The 22,278-nt window shown below is 42.5% G+C and overlaps 1 protein-coding gene across 1 annotated transcript; it reads right to left on the minus strand.

Annotated features, from left to right (window-relative positions):
• Positions 1-946: 946 nt before the first annotated feature.
• On the minus strand, positions 947-21,952 carry acanb (aggrecan b). The gene is made up of 22 exons (XM_086209544.1): positions 21,931-21,952; positions 21,454-21,521; positions 20,218-20,272; positions 14,385-14,466; positions 13,236-13,619; positions 12,684-12,858; positions 12,306-12,433; positions 11,901-12,194; positions 11,477-11,686; positions 10,662-10,836; positions 10,301-10,428; positions 9,884-10,177; positions 8,977-9,087; positions 8,478-8,591; positions 8,166-8,348; positions 7,437-7,619; positions 6,069-7,118; positions 5,719-5,877; positions 5,198-5,280; positions 4,884-5,028; positions 4,187-4,369; positions 947-3,148 (listed from the first exon to the last, which is right to left on the minus strand). The coding sequence occupies exons 3-22, from the start codon at positions 20,218-20,220 to the stop codon at positions 3,057-3,059; spliced, it is 4,176 nt and encodes a 1,391-aa protein (XP_086065670.1). The 5' UTR covers positions 20,221-20,272; positions 21,454-21,521; positions 21,931-21,952; the 3' UTR covers positions 947-3,056.
• Between the last annotated feature and the right edge of the window lie 326 nt (positions 21,953-22,278).

The raw sequence follows: 22,278 nt of genomic DNA on the forward strand, positions 1-22,278 counted from the left end.
AAAGTGTCCTGACAGGCTGATGTTATTGCATATAATTTCACATCAGGGTTGTGGGTGGTGTTATGGAGGCCTGAGACCAGATTTGTAGTGAAAATATAACCTGTTGGTGGAGCTACAGGAAATGTCAGGACTTAATTCATTAGGACACTCCCGGTAATGACCATGAATATTCACAGCAAATGCATCTTGATTGCTTCTTCCAGAGTTTTCCACACAAGATCTACTTTGTGTTAGCAAGGGCAGACCATAAACCGCCCCTGTACCGTATGCTCTCAGGTTGCTGATACATTTCACTCACTGCCCAAACAGGAATGCCAGGGCATGGAGGTGAGATGGGTTACTGACCCGTACAAAACAGCCAGTGTACGTGTGAAGGTAACACGCGGTGCTCTGTCTGTCCCAGCACGTTTAGACCAGTGGAGTCGTTGCTACGCCTTCCAGCACCTGAATGTGAACAGAAGTCCTAGTGATTATATGGCTTGCTGCTTTTATAAACACGTCCTATTTACGCAAACACACACACACACACACACACACACACACACGTGTAAGTACCCCATGGCCACATACACATCAGATTAATGCCCACGCATGTACAGTGTGGCTGCACAAACACACCACACTGATGCACATACACATGCAACCACACGGGGCTAAACACACAGAGTAGAGCTGTTTTGGGGGGTGATGAAGGTGGCCGCTGTAGAGGCTGATGAAGGAGCTATTTACTGTGTGTTTTCTTCACAGTTGGGTTCCTCAGGAAGGTAAAAACAAACTAAATGCCAGGTTTGTTCCTCTCCGGCCGGCAGAGTTTACCTCAAATTTACCAGCTTTGGGGAAAGATGTTGCCAGACCATTTCAGGGGAGGATTTTCATAATTTAGGGAGACAGAATTGAGCATTTTATATACACTGAGACAATAAATTTGACTGAGACATATGATTCCAACTTTTATTTGGTACATCACAGTACAGAATACTGTATGATCACGTCAGGATTCAGGATCTGAACAATGTCAGTATCGTCTGCGTGCACCATATTTTGGTTTATTTTCTAAGAGATGTTTCAGTTTGTAGAAGAATCAATAAATCACAAACACTGACAGAGAGCCTCACTGTTTTTATTAGCTCACTGATTTTATTTAAAATGTCTCCCAAGTCATCCCTGGAACGTGGGATTCATGCTGACATTTGAGCGCATTTTGAGCTCAGACCAAGGATATCCAACTTCTGAATGATACAAATAAATCTTAGTAAGACTTCCGTGATCTGCGGTGTGTTTAATTTCTGCGAGAGTTTCACTGCACATTTGCTTTTTCAGTGTTTGTGAAAAGTCAGATATGGACACGAGTATCGGCTCTCAAAGACTGAGCAAATCTTGACCTAAAAAAGGTCATGGTCGACATTTTTTTATAACCTCAACACTCTCCGTTTCCGAGCTCATCGTATCTGTAAAACTTGATATTTTTATGTTTTTTTACTGCATTCACAGCTTCTTCACCCTTAAACGTAATCATTTCTCGGGTTTCAAAAAGTTGGCTACTTTTGAGATGAGAGGACCCTGTCGCAAGAAACTGCAGCAACAGAAACCTCCAGAAAGATGCCTGAAGCTAAGGTGGAAAAATCCATTTGTGTCTTTTCAGCTGTCTTTTGAACCAGTCTTTTTAAAAAAAAAACAAAAAAAACAAAAGCAAAAAAAACCAAACAAACTGCAATTAACCTCTTAATTAAACTAACAAACCAACAACTAGGCAACGATTAGGTCGATAATGAAGTAATGAAGTGCGTGTTGTAAGTTATTGACAGATCCTGCTGTTCAGACAATTGCAGTGAGAATATTTACAGTGAGAATCTCTTGTGTTAAGCAAACACTGAATCTTAACTCTATCATGATCCTGACACAAGACAGCGCTGACAGGGCGAAGGAACTGAGAAGTCACAAATAAAAAAAAACCTTAACCTACAAAATAGGGATTTACATCTTTAGCAACACTGAGCTGGAGATTTTCACCGTCCTGGGAGGCTCCTCCGGGCAGAAAAGCTGACCGATTCACGCGTAGACTTCATGTACTTAGCTGCAGATGATGATTGCTATTATTTATTTGTACAGTTTAAGGTGCGCTGGATTCAAATGATTGGCACAGAAGTGACTTGAAGACTCCCAAAAGTGCATGAGTGCTAACTATTTAAATCCAGGTCTGCTGCAGTGACTTAAATCACATTTTGAACTTGGATTTTTATTCATCATTAAATGGAACAGCACATTTGTTTCAGAATATCTGGTACTGCGGTCGTGCCATAGCACAGTGGTTCTCTAATTCGAGGTTATGACAAAGTCATTTAATTTGAAAGGAGGGCATTTCTGTTCTTGATTTTACTCTCATTGGAGATATTTTCAATGCAAAACGGAATTTTTTTCTTTGAAAGCCTCTCCATAATATATCAGAGAGGGATTATGTTACTGACCAAAATGTTTGAGAATCACTGTCTTGACAAACATTGTAAGAAACAGCTGGCTTCACCAGTCTGAAGCACACACTTGTAGCTCCTAGAGTCTAAGACCAAATAAAAAACACTAAGAAACACAAATCTAGAAAAAATAGCGTAGAAATAGAGCAAAAATCTATGTAACAATGTTTGACTTCAGAGAATTCAGCTACAATCAAAACCACTTACGGCCTGTTTTGCACTTTGTGTGTCACCACACAGCCTATTAAATCACTTTTTGACTTGTTTGCTTTTTTCTTGTCTTACTTAATGTGCATTTCTGGCAGCTGATATGGCAGAAATTTTGTGCATTGAGATTTTCCAAATGCTGGATCACAGCTATAAATTAGATGCTATAAATACATATTCTGGCAAACTGCCTTGACTGAGTGACACTGAAAGAGCCAAAAACATCAGTCAATAAGGCCATCACTGTCTAAATGTGCTTTAGTGTTTGTATTTACACGGGAGGGACGGTTATCTTTTTGGTCGCGCATTAGCATTGGTGTCCGTGCTTCTTCACAAGAGGGGTCCTTTGTGACTCTCTGTTGTATGTCATTGCAGTCCGGCTCAGAGCGGCTTCCTGTGTTCCTGTTGGCTTCGGACTCCTTTACTTCTCCTCCTGAGGGATCTTTTGTGTAGCCTGTTACTGTTGGCGCCAGCTGGAGGAGAAAAAGATAGGAATACTGATGATTTCATCGAATCGGTGGAATGTGCGGTCGGAAGGATTCTTCATAAATATAACGCTGAAATGTTAACTCGGAAGTATGTACACAACGCCTCACTGGTGTCACACAAGTTGCACTTTAGGTTCCATTTATTTCAAGGTTTAAATCTCCTAACATACATATATATATATATATATATATATATATATATATATATATATATATATATATATATATATATGTATATATATATATATATATGTATATATGTATATGTATATATATGTATGTATATATGTATATGTATATATATGTATGTATATATGTATGTATATATGTATGTATATATATGTATGTATATATGTATATGTATATATATGTATATATATGTATATGTATATATATGTATATGTATATATGTATACATATATGTGTATATATATATGTATATGTATATATATGTATATATATATGTGTATATGTATATATATATATGTATATATATATGTGTATATGTATATATATATGTGTATATGTATATATATATGTGTATATGTATATATATATGTGTATATGTATATATATGTATATGTATATATATGTGTATATATGTATATATATCAATTCTTTGGAATCTCGTTCACATGATATTATGGAGTAAATGATCCAATTAAAATCAGTATTTCATTGGATGAATAAAAAATAACATTAGAAATAAAGGTGTGCATTAATGTCACAAATTGATATTTCTGTTTTAATTCTAGCTCTGTATTCATTTACCTTGGTAGGATGGCAACTATGTATTTCTGCTTCCCCGTTTAAATGTTTTAGATAAGTAAATATTTATGAAAATAACAAATAACATGTTAAGTAGAATTTAGAAGTGGATAATAAGGGGAAATTATATGCAAAAACAAAATATATAAATAGATATATTAAGGAAAAAAATTAAATGAGGAATTATTGCATCTGTAGCAAAGTAAATAAATACAGAAGCAGTTAAAAAAAATACACATTTAAGAGCAAACTCACTTTCTGTACATTCCACTTGTGGCCGCTCCCATTCTCCATTCTCCATACAGCGTATGACAGGTAGGTGGCGCTCTGTGTAGCCCGCCTCACACTGGTAGCGGACTTTAAAGTCGACGGGATAGCGCTCCCTGCTGCTGCCCATCGGGAAGCCATGCTCCACCTCAGGGGGCGCGCCGCACGTGACTGGAAGAGAAGAAACATCCCAAATCACAGCTAACAGAAGAAAACAAACAACACTGTAAACAACATGGCTTCCAGGTAATTCAGTCACCTGCTCGCTCTCATTCCACCGCTGCTCTTTAAAGAAGCATAAACCCTGACAGCTAACTTTCTAAATCACATTACTGGCTGTTTATGTTTCTGTATTTATTGACAGACCAAGGTCACAACATTGAGCAGGAGTTTATTTCACCGTACTTGTCGCTAAACTGATGATTCTCCCCGTGAGGAGTCTTGAGCGATGTCAGACACCAGTGGTGGGAGGCTGGAGGGCGGAAGGCTTCCATGCTGCTAACATGCTATTCATGTCTTGCTAACTGATAGTTTCACAGTGACACAAATACGTAGCATGAGTGGAAATATGTCGCATACATCGCATTGTTATTGCAACTGAGTATATCCAACCTCTTAGAAGTTGACAGCGTAAAACAATGATTGCTAGACCTCAGAGAAGACATACCTAACATACTGAACCTACCAGGGTCGGTCTTGCAGGTGAAGGGAAGGTAGTAGTTGCAGGGCACGTCGTTCCATTGCCCGTCTTCATGGCCGATCATCACCACACAGTCCTCACCAGAGTTGAAGTAGTTATCTGGTTGGTTGGGCCTCCAGTTCTCATACGTCTTCAAAAAGTATGTGCAGACATGGAAAAAGTTGATTGAACTTCCCGTACTCGATGAAGCATAAAGTAAATGATAGAATTCCTCTGCCATGACGAGATGGGCTGAAGCTGAGTCACAGCAGTTAATAATGTTTTAGTTATGATGAGCTGCCATCGATGTCTAGACTCACCAGAGGACTGCCGTCTGTCCAGCGGAAGTCGTTCTGAACATCTTTGTCATTAAGTCCTATCCACTCGTAGTCCTGACCTTTGGCTGTAATGTAAAGTGAAATTTATTTATTTATTTATTTTAACTCAGAGGGGATCAAAAAGTATGAATTATCCCACCAAAACATTTACTTTAAATAATCCAAGGAAATAAATCAACGCAACTTCATAAACACCACCGTCATCACAGCAGTGATTCACACTGTCTGTCCACTCAGGATTCCAAGACAGAGTTTGTCATCGAGTAGCCAGTAGAGGACATGGTCCCTCACTGGCTTCCTGTCTTTGACTTGACCTTGAAGATAGGTGACCTCGTGTCCCAGCGCCATACAAAAGCGCTGATCTCTCCTCGAAATGCTTGTTGTTCCACACTTGCTTGTCGAAATCTTCCAAACAAGCCGCTCCACTAGACTTAACGCTCAGAAATTCGTTGCCATTTGTAGACATGATCTACCCTTTCTGTGAAAACCACACAGCCACTCACCGTTCAGGAACTGCTGCTCCTCGGGGGTTCTGATGCTAACCAGGTGGGCGTTGAGCTCCTGACAACGCTGCTCAGCATCAGTCCAGGTGTGTCTGTCCGTAAAGTGGAGGTAGCAGCTCCCCATGAACTCCACCCAACCGTCTGGGCAGCCGTGCATGGCTGCACACAGGAAGACACATACAAAACATGTAGATGACACGACTGTGCGGTGCTTTACAACCCATTCATACACTGATGGTGAAGGTATCAGGAGCGGTTTGGGGCTAAATTCCTTACTCACACTTCCAACCATGTATTTCTTTGTCTAACACGATAAAACCAGGGTTAAAGGGAACATCAAAACCAAATACCTTTTTCTACTTCAGGTTTCTCCACAACAGCAGGGGTAGCCAGTGATACCGATGGCGCCGTGGTTGGGCTGGTGTAGGCAGCATCTTGAGTCACAGCATAATCAGTAGATTCAGTAATTCTTCTCTGTTCCCTCTCCTCCTCCTCCTCCTCCTCTTGTCCTGACTGACTACGTGTGACCATGTACTCTGGGTAAGTGGTGGTAGATCCAGAAGGGAGGGCTGTAGAAAGTCTCTCCGTGTGCAGGTCTTCATCAAAGCTCTCGCGACCTGAGCTTCGGTCCAAAGTGACTCTGAGTTCGTCATGGAAGCCAGAACCACTTTCCTCTCCGCTTATCTCTATGACCCCCCGGCCCTGCTCAGGATGGCGTACCTGTGGCGTAACAGTTACCTCCATCATACCATCATCCGTTATGTAGATGACATCACCACGAGGCTGGACAGAGTCGCTGGTTGAAACACCGGATGAAAAACCACTTGGAAAGCCGCTGGCGTACCCTGACCCAGGGAGCCGATACCCGGACACCTCCTGCTCTCCAGACGGCTGGACTGTTATGTCGATGGCACTGTGGTCTGTAAATGTGATGCCCGAAAATCCACTGGTTCCTGACTCGGATGTGCTTCCTGATGCAGACATACCTGATATCAACAAATCCCCGCTACCTAAGTGCTGCTCAGTACGGATTTGGGGAGTTGACAACTCTGTCAACCTCCCATCCACCATGCTGATGTATAAGTCACCACTGCTACCACTGATGTCCCCACTACCACTGACAGAACCTGGTTCACCGAAGCCAGAGTGTTGTCTCTCCTCTCCAGACCCTGATGCACTGTACTCTGTGTACAGGACAGCACTTCCCCCCTCTGCCTCGTGAGGGCCATCAGAGGAAGTGTGCTCTCCTGAGTATACGTCGGTGTGCTCATGGAAGAGGACCTCCTGTCCTGAACCGGAGATGTCGCCACTGCCGCTGGAGGTGCTGGACTCTCTTATGATTTCTTCAGTGGTCATGTGTTCAGCGGAGCCTGAGCCAGACTCATCAACAGGAGCTGGAGCTAAAACGAGGACAGAAAACGTGATGAGACACTGCCATTGTTATATCTTGTGAGAAGAGAATATATCAATTTACATGTTGTGTGACATTAACAACAACACAAATTGAAACACAGAAGCAAATATAATTTATTATTTCAAATATGATTATTCAGAATAATAGTCCATAAAATGAAAATATGTCTCGCATCAAAAGCGCAAGCAAGAGGGGCATTTGTATCATAAATGCCGCTTGCAATATTGCATTGTACACTTGCATGCTCTTGTTTTACTGTCCAAATATTTTATCAATGAAAATACACGTTTAAGAGCAAACTCACCTTCTTTACATTCCACTTGAGGCCGCTCCCATTCTCCATTGTCCATACAGCGTATGACAGGTTGGTGGCGCTCTGTGTAGCCCGCCTCACACTGGTAGCGGACTTGGAAGTTGATGGGATAGCTCTCCATGCTGCTGCCCATCGGGAAGCCATGCTCCACCTCAGGGGGCGCGCCGCACGTGACTGGAAGAGAAGAAACATCCCAAATCACAGCTAACAGAAGAAAACAAACAACACTGTAAACAACATGGCTTCCAGGTAATTCAGTCACCTGCTCGCTCTCATTCCACCGCTGCTCTTTAAAGAAGCATAAACCCTGACAGCTAACTTTCTAAATCACATTACTGGCTGTTTATGTTTCTGTATTTATTGACAGACCAAGGTCACAACATTGAGCAGGAGTTTATTTCACCGTACTTGTCGCTAAACTGATGATTCTCCCCGTGAGGAGTCTTGAGCGATGTCAGACACCAGTGGTGGGAGGCTGGAGGGCGGAAGGCTTCCATGCTGCTAACATGCTATTCATGTCTTGCCAGCTCATCAGTTTCATTTTGACTGACGGAGTTTTACAGTGACACAAATATGTACCATCAGTATAAATATGTCGCATACGTCGCGTTGGTTATTACAACTGAGTATATCCAAGCTCTTAGAAGCAATGATTGCCTTTTCTTTTTACTCTTTTATTACCTTTTATTAATGAAAATCCATGTTTAAGGGCAGACTCACATTCTATACATTCAACTTGTGGCTGCTCCCATTCTCCATTCTCCAAACAGCGTATGACAGGTAGGTGGCGCTCTGTGTAGCCCGCCTCACACTGGTAGTGGATTTGAAAGTCAACGGGATAGCGCTCCCTGCTGCTGCCCATCGGAGAGCCATGTTCCACCTCAGGGGGCTCGCCACACGTGACTGGAAGAGAAGAAACATCCCAAATCACAGCTAACAGAAGAAAACTAGAATAAAATCCATCCATTTCAAAGGTCGTATGACATTGAAAAAATTGGAAAAAAAGCAGTTTAATTCCCATTGTTCTCTTACCGGTAGGAGGAAGTTGATGGCTCGTGGTGGTGGAGGTGGTCATGTTGATGAACTCCTCTATTTCAGTGAGAGTTACGCTGCTTTCAGTTTCATTGTAAACTTCAGTAGTTTGAACTGAAACAAACAACAGAGCAAACCAGATAAGAGCGTCGTCACTTTTCAACAAGGATGTCAAAATTTGACAGACACGATTTATGTTGGATTTATCGAACAAATCAGCCAGATTATAAAGACAGGAGGGGTTTGACCCTATTATTTGACGAACTACTCTGTTTAATAGTAGTACTGTAACAAGCGCTGCTCAGTCTTGCCCTCTATACAACTTGCAGTTATAGTACATAACTGTCTCCAGAGCTCTTCATCCTATCTTGTGCCAGTAGGTTTGGAACATGAAATATAAGGCGCTAGCGTGACCCACAGACTTGACCTCTGTCATGGGTACAACCGCCAGGCTGAACCAGACCAACGAGGACTCCCGACAGCCGACTTCATGTCTTACCAGGGGGGACAAAGTGATCAACTGTCGCTGTTGTTTTGTTGATGACATCCACCGTCACTTTGGTGAAGGTCGTAGCAGTTTTATTTTCAACATCCACAAAGTGGGTTCCAGCTGGAAGACACAAAATTAGATAATGGTAATTAAGAGGCTTCGTTCAGGTGTACATGTGCATGTGCTTGTGCAGACGTACAATTAAAAAAGAATAAATGGTAAGAGTCAAATACTACAGACAACATCCATCCATCCATTTTCTTCCACTTATTCCTGTTAAGGGTTGCGGGGGGGGGGGGGGGGGCGGGAGCCTATCCCAGCGGCTTTTGGGCGAGAGGTGGGGTTCACCCTGGACAGGTCGCCAGTCCATCACAGGGCCAACACATAGAGACAGACAACCATTCACACTCACAGTCACACCTAGAGCCACCCTTAGAGTATCAATCAGCCTCGTCCCCTCTTGGTGTCTTTGGACTGTGGGAGGAAGCTGGAGTACCAGAGAGAACCCACACAGGAACAGGGAGAACATGGAGACTCCACACAGAGAGATCCTGTGCTCCAGCCGGGCCTCGAACCCTGAAACTTCTTGCTGTGAGGCAACAGCATAACCACTGCACCACCGTGCCACCTACAGACAACATCTAATATATCTGATTTAGTCATCTCTTGTCCTATCTGAGGGTATGAGGTTGTAGCTGGCTGGTTGTTTATCATAAACTGTTCCTGGTTTTGTCGGAACTATTGAACTCTGAAGTGAGTAAAATATATTTAATTTTTGGCACTGCCTTCAAACAGTACCTGATATTCTTTATCAGCCCAAGTAAAAGATGTTTTCACTTTCCTTGATTCAGTATGTACCTGACACAAGGTTTTCTTTGTGATTTTTTTTTTCATTTCATTCCCAACTCTTTCCTACCTTTGAAGCAGTAGGCGTCATAGCGTGAGTGCTCATCGGGGAAGCCTGTTTGGTTGGGAAAGGCGTAGATGGTGTGGACCCCCACCTGGCCGCCTCCACAGTGGGCTCTGGGAGTTGTGATGGGATAGCGGACGCTGCGGTCCATCAGCCAGCCTGGCAGGCACTTGTCAAGACCTTGTTTCCAGGCAGAATACAGCTGCCCAGTGGTGGCCAGGGTGGTGTTGAGTTTCTGGCAGTGCTGCACGGCCTCCTCGTAGGAGAAGCTGTCATAGTCGCTGGTGAAGAAGACCTCACCTTGGAGAGTGACAAGAGCATTCAGAGGACGCCACATACACAAGGTAGACAGTACAACATTGAACAAAAATACATGTATAATTAAAAGTACGCGGAAAATGTTGTACTTTATTTACTGCTCACCCCCGAGACGTTCTACATAACAAAATACGTCGTAGCGTTCATTTTCTGGTCTCAGGCCGTAGGATCTGACCCCTGGAAGGTAGTGCAGATTACCAGCACAGTTGTCTCTGGGTGAGACGATGGGATACCTGAGCAAGAGAGGATAGTTGTGCATCATATCAAAGCTCTGCCATGCAACAAAGTCACTTCTAAATTAACCTTCTATACCTAAACCTGTATGAAAAGACAATAAAGTCATTATGATGCTTCTTAATAACACCAAGTATATGATTTACTTATCAGTCTGTGATTCAAAAATGGAATTATAACAGAAAAGAATGTGAAACAGCCAGTTATACTGGTCTATGTGCCTCCAGCTTACCTGACGGTCTGGTCACGGAGCCAGCCAGCGTCACACTGATGGAGACCCTTCTCAAAGGCTGCCTGCAGCTGCTGGGGGCTTGCGATCACTGCTCCAACACTCTTGCAGGCCTGCTGAGCCTCCTGGAAGGTCAGAGTGTAGCGACCAGTAATAGGCCGATAGTGGAACACCACACCTGAGGGACAGTGTGGGGAAGGAAGGAAGAAAGATGGGGTCATGTTTTATAGCCTTTATCCAGGCTATAGAATTTACAATTGTTTCAGATTTTATTTGTACAGTGTCACTTTAAATCTTGTTATGAGGCAATTTCCATCTTTTGACTGTGGTAATTTACATTTATGAGTTATAATTAATTTGTGGCTTTCTATCCTTTGATTGTATTTCTGGATAGCCAATGCATGAGGAGAATCCGTCGTCTGTTTAATATATTAATATTTCACTTGCAAAAACAAAAGCCATTCATAAAAATTAGCAACTGGCAAATAAAAAAAATATAAAATAATCCCAGATTTATTACACATTTTTTAATTTCATGTTGAACTTCATGTTCATTAATTGTTTATGTACTTACAAATGTCTATTTTTTCCAGTTTCGATTTATTTTAACAGAGGTTTCACTTGTTTTTTTTTAAATTTCATGTTAATTTATGTATAGGGATGAGGTTGAACATTCCTTGTCAGGGTCTCCCTCTTCATATTTGACCAAATGCAGTTTCAACATGGCAGTTCCATTCCAAAGGTTTCAGTAACAGAAGTTAAAAACAGGACAAATAGTTAATGGTTTGAGTGAGAGACTGCGTACATAAGCAGTTTACCTGTGGGGGCCATGGCTGCATATGTGTCCACCTCTTTAGGGAAGGTCGGTGGGATGGGCAGCGGGGAGAGACTGTCCACTTCTCCGCGCCGGATCTCCTGATCCTCAGGTCTGGCCGTGAGGCCTGGATAAACCCCGGGGGCGGGTGTTACCCTGATGATGTCAGGGAAGGGGGTGGTCCTTCCAGATACCACACCATCATCCTCCTGGGCTGTTTGTGAGACAAGGTTGTATTGTACAATTTTTAGCTGAACTAAACCTTCAAGAAGCTCAAGTAAATTGCGCTGTATAGCACTTAGATATAGATTCTTCCTCTTAGACCATCCACTTTTCTCAAACTGTCTCTTCATGAAAAATAAGCCCCGTTTTATTTCAGCCTCAGTTCCCATAATGCACTGAAAATAAAGGGTTTCAGACATATTTACATTGGAAGCAAATGGCGTCGTAGCGGGAGTCTGGGTAGGGGTATCCTGTCTGGTTGGGGAACAGGTAGACGGTTCTGACTCCCAGAAGCCCCCCTCCACACTGAGGCCTGGCGATGTTGATGGGGTAACGTACGCTCCTGTCAGCCAGCCAGCCGGCATTACACACATCCATGCCGCCCTTCCAGGCCAGGTAAAGCTCTCCAGTGGTGGCTAGTCTGGCGCCCAGTTTGGCACATTGATCCCCGGCTTCATAGAAGGTGAACTTCTCCACAGACATGGAGTAGAAGACTCTGCCTGGGAGGAGGGAAGAGGGGAGACGTGCACAGTCACTGTAATACTTCTGTCCCCTGGTGGTGGCGAACTGTAACATGTTACTAGGCCCGTGCTTGTTGTCACAGTCAATACCTGACATCTTCTCAGCAAAACAGTACACATCATAGGTCTCATTCACGTCCCTCACTCCGTAGGTTCTCACTCCAGGGAAGGTCTCCTTGTCTCCAAAGCAACGATCACGTGGCTCTTGAATGGGATACCTGAAGAGGACAAAGTTGGCAGCCGATAGATAGACAAAGTTAGTCGTGATAAAAGCTCTCAGGATACAGAGATGTTTTTTTTTCTAGAAAGTAGCGCGTTCATAAGTAGCTATAGTTGTTCTGAACAGCCAAGACAAGGTGAAAACTGTTGCAATGAGTAGCTTTTAAATCTGCAATGGGCTAAAAGGCCAGTTGCAGGAGCAGTGACGCCTGGCACTTATGGAACCATGTCATATGTCACTGACACTACCTAACAGTCTGGTCTGACAGCCATCCAGCATCACACTGGTGATATCCCTCATCGTAGGCGGCCTGTAGTTGGGCTGGAGTGGCGATGGTGGCGCTGTTTTGGAGGCAAGCTGCTTTGGCCTTCTCGAAGGTCAGAGTGTAGCGAGTGGAGATGGCTCGGTAGTGGAACACAATGCCTGAGAGTTACAAAAAAGGAAAGATCAGACAGCAGAACCCGGAGGGAATATCTTTCAACTATCAATGATCTTATTAGAAAGCTCTTATTTCTGAAATATCCCCAGACAAAGACTGTGGACTCAAAAAGATGGTTCACGCTCAAAGAAGTTGAGTAATATATTGAAAAATTCCCTCTGAATTTTCATCCTTTTGGCAGCAACTTTTTCAAGGAAAGAAAGGCCTGCCTGCATAGAAATGTGCATTGAGACCGCTGTGTCAGAGAAAAATAGAAATGTTTTAGTCTTGGGTATCCTGTGACATTTGTCACTGTTCTCAGACAAACAACGATGAAACTGCATTTTGTGAAGAAGAAGAAGACACTTTTTGTGTGGCGTACCCTGAACCTGGATCTCCACAGAGTCGTAGTTGTCCTCGATGCCGTGCGTCACCTCGCAGCGATAGGTGCCAGAATCTTTTGAGCTCAGCTCTGTCAGCTCCATGGTGGCATCAGTGAGCACCAGTGGGTAGTTGACCATCGTCACTCTGTCTAAATACTCCGTCTCCACATTAACTTTTCCCTCAGACGCCACAAGGATGGTGGTGATTTTCTCCTTGGTGACGTAGCTCCACTTGATGCGGTGGGAGAGTGGTGTGATAGTTGGGGCTCCGGGGTCATTGATGGAAGTGTCTTGGAAGTAGCAGGGCACTACCACCTTGCTACCCAGCAGGGGACGGAGAGGCAACTCCACTGGGATGCTGACACGCAATGTGCCATCCATCTCTGGAGAAACAGGACAGGTTTTTAATCATCTAGTCATTAATGAGGATGCAATCCCGCCTTCTAGTATATATAGAGAGAGCAGTTTGGCAATCATAGGAGAACCCCGTAATTCTTATCCCTCCTAACATCGGTCTGGGGGGAGGGGGGGAGGTTACATCTCTAAAAATAACTGGGAATTTTTTCATGATTGTTCAAAAAGAGAGAAAGACATAAAGGGAGGAGAGAGAAAAACATGTTTGGCTAAAAGAAAATGACTTAGAACATGCAGCACTTTGGACCTACAGTGTCCCTGGTCCCGTTTAAGATCGCCCAATAACACACTGCAAGTTTTTGGAAGGTCTTTGTACAAATGACTCAGGTTTTTCTTGGCTTTTTTAAAATCCAAATGGGATAGATTGCCCTCTGGAGGAAGAGGTCATATTTAGGAAAGGAGATACAAATATCAAATCTGTTTGACTCGCAAAAAGAGTGAGAAACACTGGGAAGCAAACCTGGCTCTGTTCTGTCACAGGCCGTTAGATTAAAAAAAAAAAAAAAAAGATTCTTAACATCTCCGTTAAATCACAACTTTTTTTTTTTTTTACATTTCATTTTTTTCCCACATAAACTGAGCAAGACTTCATACATTACACGTGAGTTTTAGAGCATTTGATATGTGTTTTTTTTTTTTTCTCGCAAGGTCATCTGTAATTTATCAAGACAGCAAGTAAGTAAGGATGAAAGTGCCCAAAAGAAGCTGAAGAAGTGGTAAAAGTTGTAACGTACCGTCATGGTCTTCAAATGTTGTTGTTGTTGCCAGGATGAGGGGCAAGGACACACACAGCAGAAGCAGGGGGGTCATTGTTGCCTTTATAGAAAAAAAAACAAAATCAAAATAACACCAAAATCAAATTTGTGGATCTGAAATTATAAAAGGCAGATCAGCAGTAGCTGAGAAAGGATTTTCTGCTGTTATTTTGTGATAATGATATATTATCTAAAGGTAGTGGCATAAAAAAATGCTATTATCTGAATAATATTGCAGTATTGCAATAAAACAGCATAGAAAAACTGATTGAAAGTACATGTCCACAGTAATACCGAGATGGCCGGTCAAAACTTTGGCTTGTGCTGCAACCAAAAGCATAAGCAATGAAAAAGCTGAGGGAGCGTAAACAGAAACGTCTCTCTACCAGAAATGTGTGTGAATGAACAGTGAGGTAAGTGTTAAAATGAATGAGTGCTTATTATAATTTCCTCTACTTCTGGATGCCACTGTGATTTTTCCTAACTCCTGTGTGTTTACTTTCATATTCCGTGTTATTCAGGATGTACAGTGCGTTCAGTTGTGACGTCAGGCTCATTAGTTAAAATGAAAATGGGACATCAAGAGTCTCAAATATCATTTGGAAATACCAAGCTGGCTCCCCGAGGAATGAAAGCCCCTCTGTGTCTGGTCACAGGAAATATCTGAAGCGCTAAATTAAGTTCAGGCTGAGAGGGAGGATAATGACTCATTAATCTAAAGTGCATTTCCATTTGTTTCAAACTGAGAAGAAAAAAAAAAGAGCATTGGGCTTTTCTAAGGTAAGTGTCCTTATCTGCCTTCGTGTATTGTACAATCACTTAAATTCCAACCTTGTAAAGGACACAACTCATGGGGGTCAAACACACTAGAACATTACAAAACAAAGTTTCAAATAAATGCATATGCGTATTTTCTGATACACTGTATAGGCCTCCATTGCATTTGCGTATGCAGGAAGTGTAAAATGCTTAAAAAACAAATCATGTTCAGCATGTCAAGACTTTTTTGCCACCAAAAATTACAAAGGTGTCTTTCTTAGTCGGTGCCTAAAAGCCTTGTGTGTGCTGAATAATAATTAGACTGAATAAAAAGAGGGTACGAAAAATAAAGAGTAAAAAGGTCTTGATAAAATGTTATAAATGCATGAAAATACAGACTCTTTCCTGGCAACCGCGATATGGAACAAGTAAAATCTGTGGAAATTTAGAATTTCCCAAGTGCACTTTTTAAACGGTACTTCAATATATTTTCTGTAGTATTCCATTCCTTTGAAGCCATAAAATAGCCATCATTCTCATTAGCAAAATAAATATTGGTCCAGCAGTGGGTTGCTGCCTCACGATACCCCAGCAAGAAGGTTTCCTCTGAAGCCAACAGATTATTTCCTTTAAAAAATGTGAATTTTTTTTTTTTTTTTTTTTGGGGGGGATATGAATGAAATTTGAACACAAACATGATTATAATCTATCGCTGCTGCAGGCAGGAGCACAAACCCGCATCTGGCAAACTCTGATTATCACATGGCCGATTCAACTTTCCGCTTCTGTGACGTCCAGCATAGCGAAAGCAGCTCGACTGAACCCTCATTGTGCCGCCAAACCCTCCCAGTTCACTCCAAACAGCCACACACAGACACTTACAACCAAGAAATCTAAGCATGCGGTCACAAAAACGTTGACAGGATCTGACCGGAGGATCTGACCGGAGGATCTGACCGGAGGATGGCCGTCTGGCGAAAAGCCAAATGACATTTATAGCACGCTCCTGGAAGGTTGAAGGGACATACCAACTTTTGGGGAAATTTACATGTTTGCTATCCTCCACAGAGCCAAACAAGAAGATGGATGCAAGTTTCTCCTGCATCAGAGAATTGAGACCGAGAAAGACTAGTTAGCTTAGCACAATGAATGGTAGTAAATGAGCAGGTTAGCATAACTCCATTGGCGGTCATCAAATACACTTTACTCCAAGACAGCCTGTGTTAATAGAGCAAGAGTTTCCTATTTCATTAATTATAAAACAACAATGTGAAATGACTAAATAAGGTAATCTTTGAATCAGACACCTGGGAGTTCTTTTCACCCCACCTCAAAAACCTCATTGCGACTTCGCTCAATAAAACAAAAAGTTTGTTGACATCAATAAGAGCACCTTTGTAAGAGAGGATGAGGAGGACTACCAAACCAAGATCCTGGTCTATTTGATGACTTTTAACGCATGCAAACACTTTCCACCAGCCACCATTCATTGTGCTAAGCTAGGTAGCTGTCAGCTGGTCTCTGTGGGTCTCAGCTGCCTAAAGCGCACACACAGGGGAGAGAAGGGCATCTATCTTCTTGTCTAGCTCTGGGGAGGATGGACAGTAAGTGAATCTCCCCAAAAGTTGAAGTGCTCCTTTCACACAGCGACGGAGGAGGAGGGTTATGATAACTTTGTGCCTCTGGATCAATATCATACCTCTGTTTTTACATGACGCTCACTTCTTGGATGTAAAACATCGGTAAAGGGTGATTTCTATGGAGGAATAACCCTTTGTAAAGCTATGATTGTTTAAAAAAAAAAAGAAAGAAAAGAAAACACAGTTCTTACATTTTAAATCCTCTGGCAAGTCGTCAAGGTACAGAAACCCCAAATATTACTGAAATAATGAACCACTGATGACCACATACAGTAAATGTGTGTGTGGGCTACGGGCATTCTCAGCGTTCCACATACATCACAGTAGAACTAATATTTGCGCTGGAGTCTAAGATCTGTCTGGGAGTGAATACTTGGCCGGAAACACAAACTACCACACAGAAAATGGAGACAGATTAATAAATCCATCCTGGAATAACCCCCCGCTCTTATACATATCTTATCAGCCTGGGACTTGCTGTGGACTTCCTGACGTGTTGTTGGTTTTGCCATTTTTAGTAGTTTCTGACTTGGTGACACGAACTTTCACAGACGGGAATAGTGAGAGCGCAGAAGCAAACGTTTCTCCCCGAGAATAAATGTGACTCACTGCAACGTTATTTAGGGCTAAGTGGTCACATGGGGCTAAGAATATTTGCATCTCTTTAATTTTCAGCGATTTAATGTTGTATCCTTTCTGGAATGGGGTGTTTACTGTTAAATAAAAGATTTTGCTTGTCTCCTCATTTGTCTGGCTTTGGTGGCTACTTAGATTCTTATTGTTCGTACCTTCCTGTCCAATGAAAAACATCTATTACCAAATCTGAGGATTTTTCCAGATCCACTTAAGTAACGAGAATGTTATTCTGCCGCCCCTTGAGCTGAAAAAAAACAACAACAACTATTTAAACTGACTTTTTAGAGATACGTGGTTATGTACATTGTTACAACACTACTACAAATAGACAGTGATCATATAGAATTAGTATTCTGGTATTTACCAGATAGGAATTTAAATGTTGGACTTTTATTTGAAGGGAGGTATTTTAACATTTTTAATTTTATTCATTGGATCTGAATATTTGTTCCACCCCTTCTGCGTGTGGCTAGAAGGGCAATAGACATACACCTCATTCCAGTGACAGCTGCGAAATAATAATCCTGTTAATTTCAGTTCGCCTCTAAAACTTTTTTTAAAATGGCAAAAGGTTTTAATATCAACATCTTTTAAATGAGAGTTGTAAGCACGTCGGGTCAAAAATAATTGGTAAGGCATTTAATGATTATTGCACATTTACATTTATGCCTTTACCTTTGAGTACTGAGTCATTTATGTTTTTACATGAAATCTGGTCACAGGTCACAGCCATGGTGGACCTCCCATTAATGGCTGAAGACAGCATTAACCAACAGCACTTAAAATGTCATGATCCATTAACTTAATCAGAAACACAGTCCATGTTTCTTGAACCGAGCAAACACAACCCCTCCTAAATGCTAGTTATCTGATCATTGATATATTGTATTATTAAACAGTGGAAAATTCAAAATGTGCACACGCATTAACGAGCAAGCCGTGCCAGGCCAGGTCGAGCCAATAAGCACTCTCTCCACAGTGTGCCCATTCAGTTAGTGGGGTGGTTGCTGCTCCCCTGCTCGGGCACTGTGGTATGTTCCACTCCTAGCTGAGGTGACGAGCAATGAGGCCTTGGTTTGTTTCAGCAACGGACAGGGGCAGGGCCTTGGGGGGTGCAACCCTGCCAAGGTAAACACAAGGCGGGCATCCAGGGGAGGCTCCCCCTCCCCAGCGCTCGCTGCTCTAACCCTCTGGAGTCCCACAGCAGCAGAACAGAGGCGACATTGATATGCATAGACACACAGTAACACTCATAGATCACCAGGAGGATGTGTGGGAGTGCACGTCCGATGCATCTGGTTAAGAAAACGCATGAGAGTGTGTGTTCATGTCACTATTGACACATACTGTAAGGCTTGTGTTTGAGAACACACACAGACTCTTGTACAGTGAAATGGGTGGAGGGGATACATCCATATTCACAGGTGGCTGTAGTTGCATTAGCACATTCCTACATACTCAGGCTATCAAAATCATGCTGCATTTCAGTAAAATACACCAAACACACACACACACACACACACACACACACACACACACACACACACACACACGCTGCAATTGAATTATTCACTGGAATAAGATGTAGTTGTAAAGATATTTTCCTCAGAAATGCCACACTAATTTTTTTTCATTTACATTATCACCCAATAATAGTTCACAAAATGCACCAGCACAGACAGCCTGGGGTTACCATGGTAACAGGATATCATGCTTAATATGTGACATTTCCCAGTCATTAAACTGACTTCTAAGATGCTGCTATCAATAGATTCACTCAAGGTGAAAGTAAGAACTTCCCTGGTAGCAGTTGCTATGAGAACTTCGAGGATGAGGGACAGTACACACATTAATTTTATCCCAGTTAGCAGTGACGCTGCTGTTTAGGATCTGTAGAGCTGCACATTTTAGTCTCTTCTTCCACCTGGCACCAAGAGTCTGTATGAGAGGTTTCCAAGATAATTACAAGATCAGGAAGTGGGTAAAACATATTTCCTCACAAATTAGCTTGTTTTTTTTCCCCTCTTTCTTTCTTTTTTATGCTTTCTGAGGATCTCATTAGAAAACAAAATTAAAACACCAAAATGTCTTTGGTTCAGGTATGCAAAATTATTTGACTAATTCCATCCGGTGACTAGGGGTTGCAACGAGACCTGGCTTTGTTTTTGGAGTCATGAGCCAAAAAGGTTGGAAACAACTGACAAATGATCACATCATTGGAAAACTTAACCCACTTTTATGACACTGCCAGTCCTGGAATGAGCTGGTTGGGAATCAGAGATGCTCAGACATCCATACATGCCATGATACATAGAGAAATACCATCCAGGTTGATGGATTAACTATGATGAGTTCGGATTTCCTTGTGACATTTCAACCATTTCACATTCAGACATTATACAACTTCCCCAAGTCAAAATATGAATGAAAAGTCAAGCTGTGTATTCAAACCAACAAGCTCCACATCAGAAATAATCACTTATTAAAGCTAAACATCCCCGAGAGCCAGCACATATATCAGATTTCTCCTATAGCACTCACAAGCAATCCACTCCTGTTTTTGCAGTTGTCTATTAACACAAATGTAACTCTGATGGTCAAAAGCAAACTTAACAGATAAAATAACTTGCCTGATACCGACAAAGAAACTTCAAAAAGTTACCTTTGTGTGACATCTGAGTACCCCAACCAATACCTTCCCCTTCAAGCAGAGGATGAAGAGTCAAAGTATCCCCTAAAACCCCCTTCACAGTATTCCCGGTAAGTTGGGAACGTACCATTGATGCTCCAAAGCTCCCAGTGCCAGTGACTCCAGGGGCCTCTTGCTCCTGCCTGTGTAGGAAAGCAGAAAGAAGCTTTATTCAAACCCTGCCGCACATTTAGATGTTGGAAAGAAAGAGGGAGGGAAAGAGAGAGAGAGAGAGAGAGAGAGGGAGAGAGAGAGAGATGTGGTTCCTTCCTGCCAGTTGGTGAGGTCATACAAACGGCCCTCAACGGGGAAGCAAAAACACATGATCAGGTTTAAAAAAAAACAGCTGAAGAAAAGATACCTGCTTATTGATTGAATTGGTAAAGTTGATGGATACATGCAAAATGAGTTGGCGATGGAATCAGCTGACTAATCATGAACGGATCATTTCTAAAATGACATAAATTCAATGGTACATGTTAACCTTGCTGTCGTGTAAGTCTGGTGAAGATGTGGAGCGGGTAGCATCAGCAGAGCGTGGGGTGCATTGTGCATTTGGGTGTAAGGCATGTTCTCTGTGGCTCGTTTCAAACCGCCATCGCACAGACAATGGAGGGAATCTTACACTAGCTTTAGCACTATAGCATGCCAACCATTTATTGTTTCTTAAAGCCGGATCAGTTGGAAACATTTCAGTGATACCGAAAAAGAGTATTTTTCAGTGACTCACCGTTAGGTGTCACTAAGGCGTTTTCCCCCTGCAGGATTTGTGGATGATTCCATAATTCAGAAAATGCCAGCCACATGTTTGTAGCTGTGCGTCTATGTGGGAGCCAGTTACTTACCCATTATAAGGAAAGATAAATGCTGGTCAACACATTTGCTGTAGCCCCTTCAAATAAATGATAACACGTCAAAACATTTGAGCGTACTTTGGACCGTCAGTTTCACATCCGCATCTTAGACAAACTTGTTGGCAGTGCATCTATTGGCAGTCTCACCGCCACTGGTGGGAGCTTCCAGAAAGACATGCTCAGCCAACAGGAAATAGCTGGTCAGTTCATTAGATAACACATCGGCCACTGTGTTGTCAGAGCCGTCCATGTGACCCATCAGCTAGCAATATGACCACAACAGATCCTGGCTTTGACTTGGGTGTTTAGAGTAATTTTAGAAAGAACAACTTCCCCTGACATCTCTGAAAGGATGCTGCTAGTCCAATGCAGAGTAATTAAGGTGGCGCTTTTTATGAGAAAACACATTGGTCTACACCATCACTGTCAGACTGCGTCGCTCTTCCTGCCCCCATGAGACTGACACCTACCTGCCGCTTGTACAGCCAGTCCACGGACGGCGCTGCCAACTCTAGCGCCATGTGACATCCTCAAAGTCCTGCTGGCACAGGAGAAACCGCATGAATTTCACATTTTCCGCTTGGGTGTTTGCAACAGTTGTGGAAGCACCCCACCAAGAAGTGCATTGACTGTCTTTTCCTTGGAGGAGGAAATGGCTGCACATTTTAGCCTGCACTGGCCTAGTCCGACAAACTAACAGTCTGACCAAAATAGGTCACAGTCACCCTGACAAATTCACATGTGGCGAGAATGATGGTGAGGCATGAAGCAGCCAAGTACTCGAATGATTAACGACAGGGCAAAATGAGTCCCCCAGGTATCCCTATGGATGACTACATTATTGAGGTGCACAACATAACCTTCCAGTTCACCAACAACTTTATTGACTGAGACCTGGAAGGTTGAGGCAGCGTTTTAAAAGCCAAAAGCCATAATTCAATGCAAACCTGGAGTAGAAGTGGCGTCAGCCTTTTCTCTTGAAGCCTGTAACTTCCCGAGTGACTCTTCTGGAAACAGCAACCAACAAACCAGCCATCAAATTTCTTTTAATGTCATTTATATCCAGAACAGTGACTTTGAGTGAGATCACCGTGCAGCCCCAGGTGTCTGGCCGAATCTTTGTGTGTACTGTCATTTCAGAGATGAGCGCCAGGTTTTGGGGTCTTTTTCGTTTAATGAGATTCAACGAACAGATTAAATCAAGAATGTGGGAAAACAATTTGACAACCGACTGCCACCAATTCTCTGGTTCCTTTCCATTACATTGGTATAATAATCTGAGCCTGTTTGTGGGA

The sequence above is a fragment of the Aulostomus chinensis genome, chromosome 7 (assembly GCF_037954235.1).
Source record: "Aulostomus chinensis isolate RoL2024-O1b breed Wild chromosome 7, RoL_Achi_v1.0, whole genome shotgun sequence".
NCBI lineage: Eukaryota > Metazoa > Chordata > Actinopteri > Syngnathiformes > Aulostomidae > Aulostomus > Aulostomus chinensis.

Coding starts and splice junctions, on each gene's coding strand:
- acanb (XM_086209544.1), bottom strand. Junction 9,088..9,883: donor TGACGCCTACTGCTTCAAAG/GTAGGAAAGAGT, acceptor TGTGTCTTCCAG/CTGGAACCCACTTTGTGGAT. Junction 5,029..5,197: donor GGACAGACGGCAGTCCTCTG/GTGAGTCTAGAC, acceptor TACTTTTTGAAG/ACGTATGAGAACTGGAGGCC.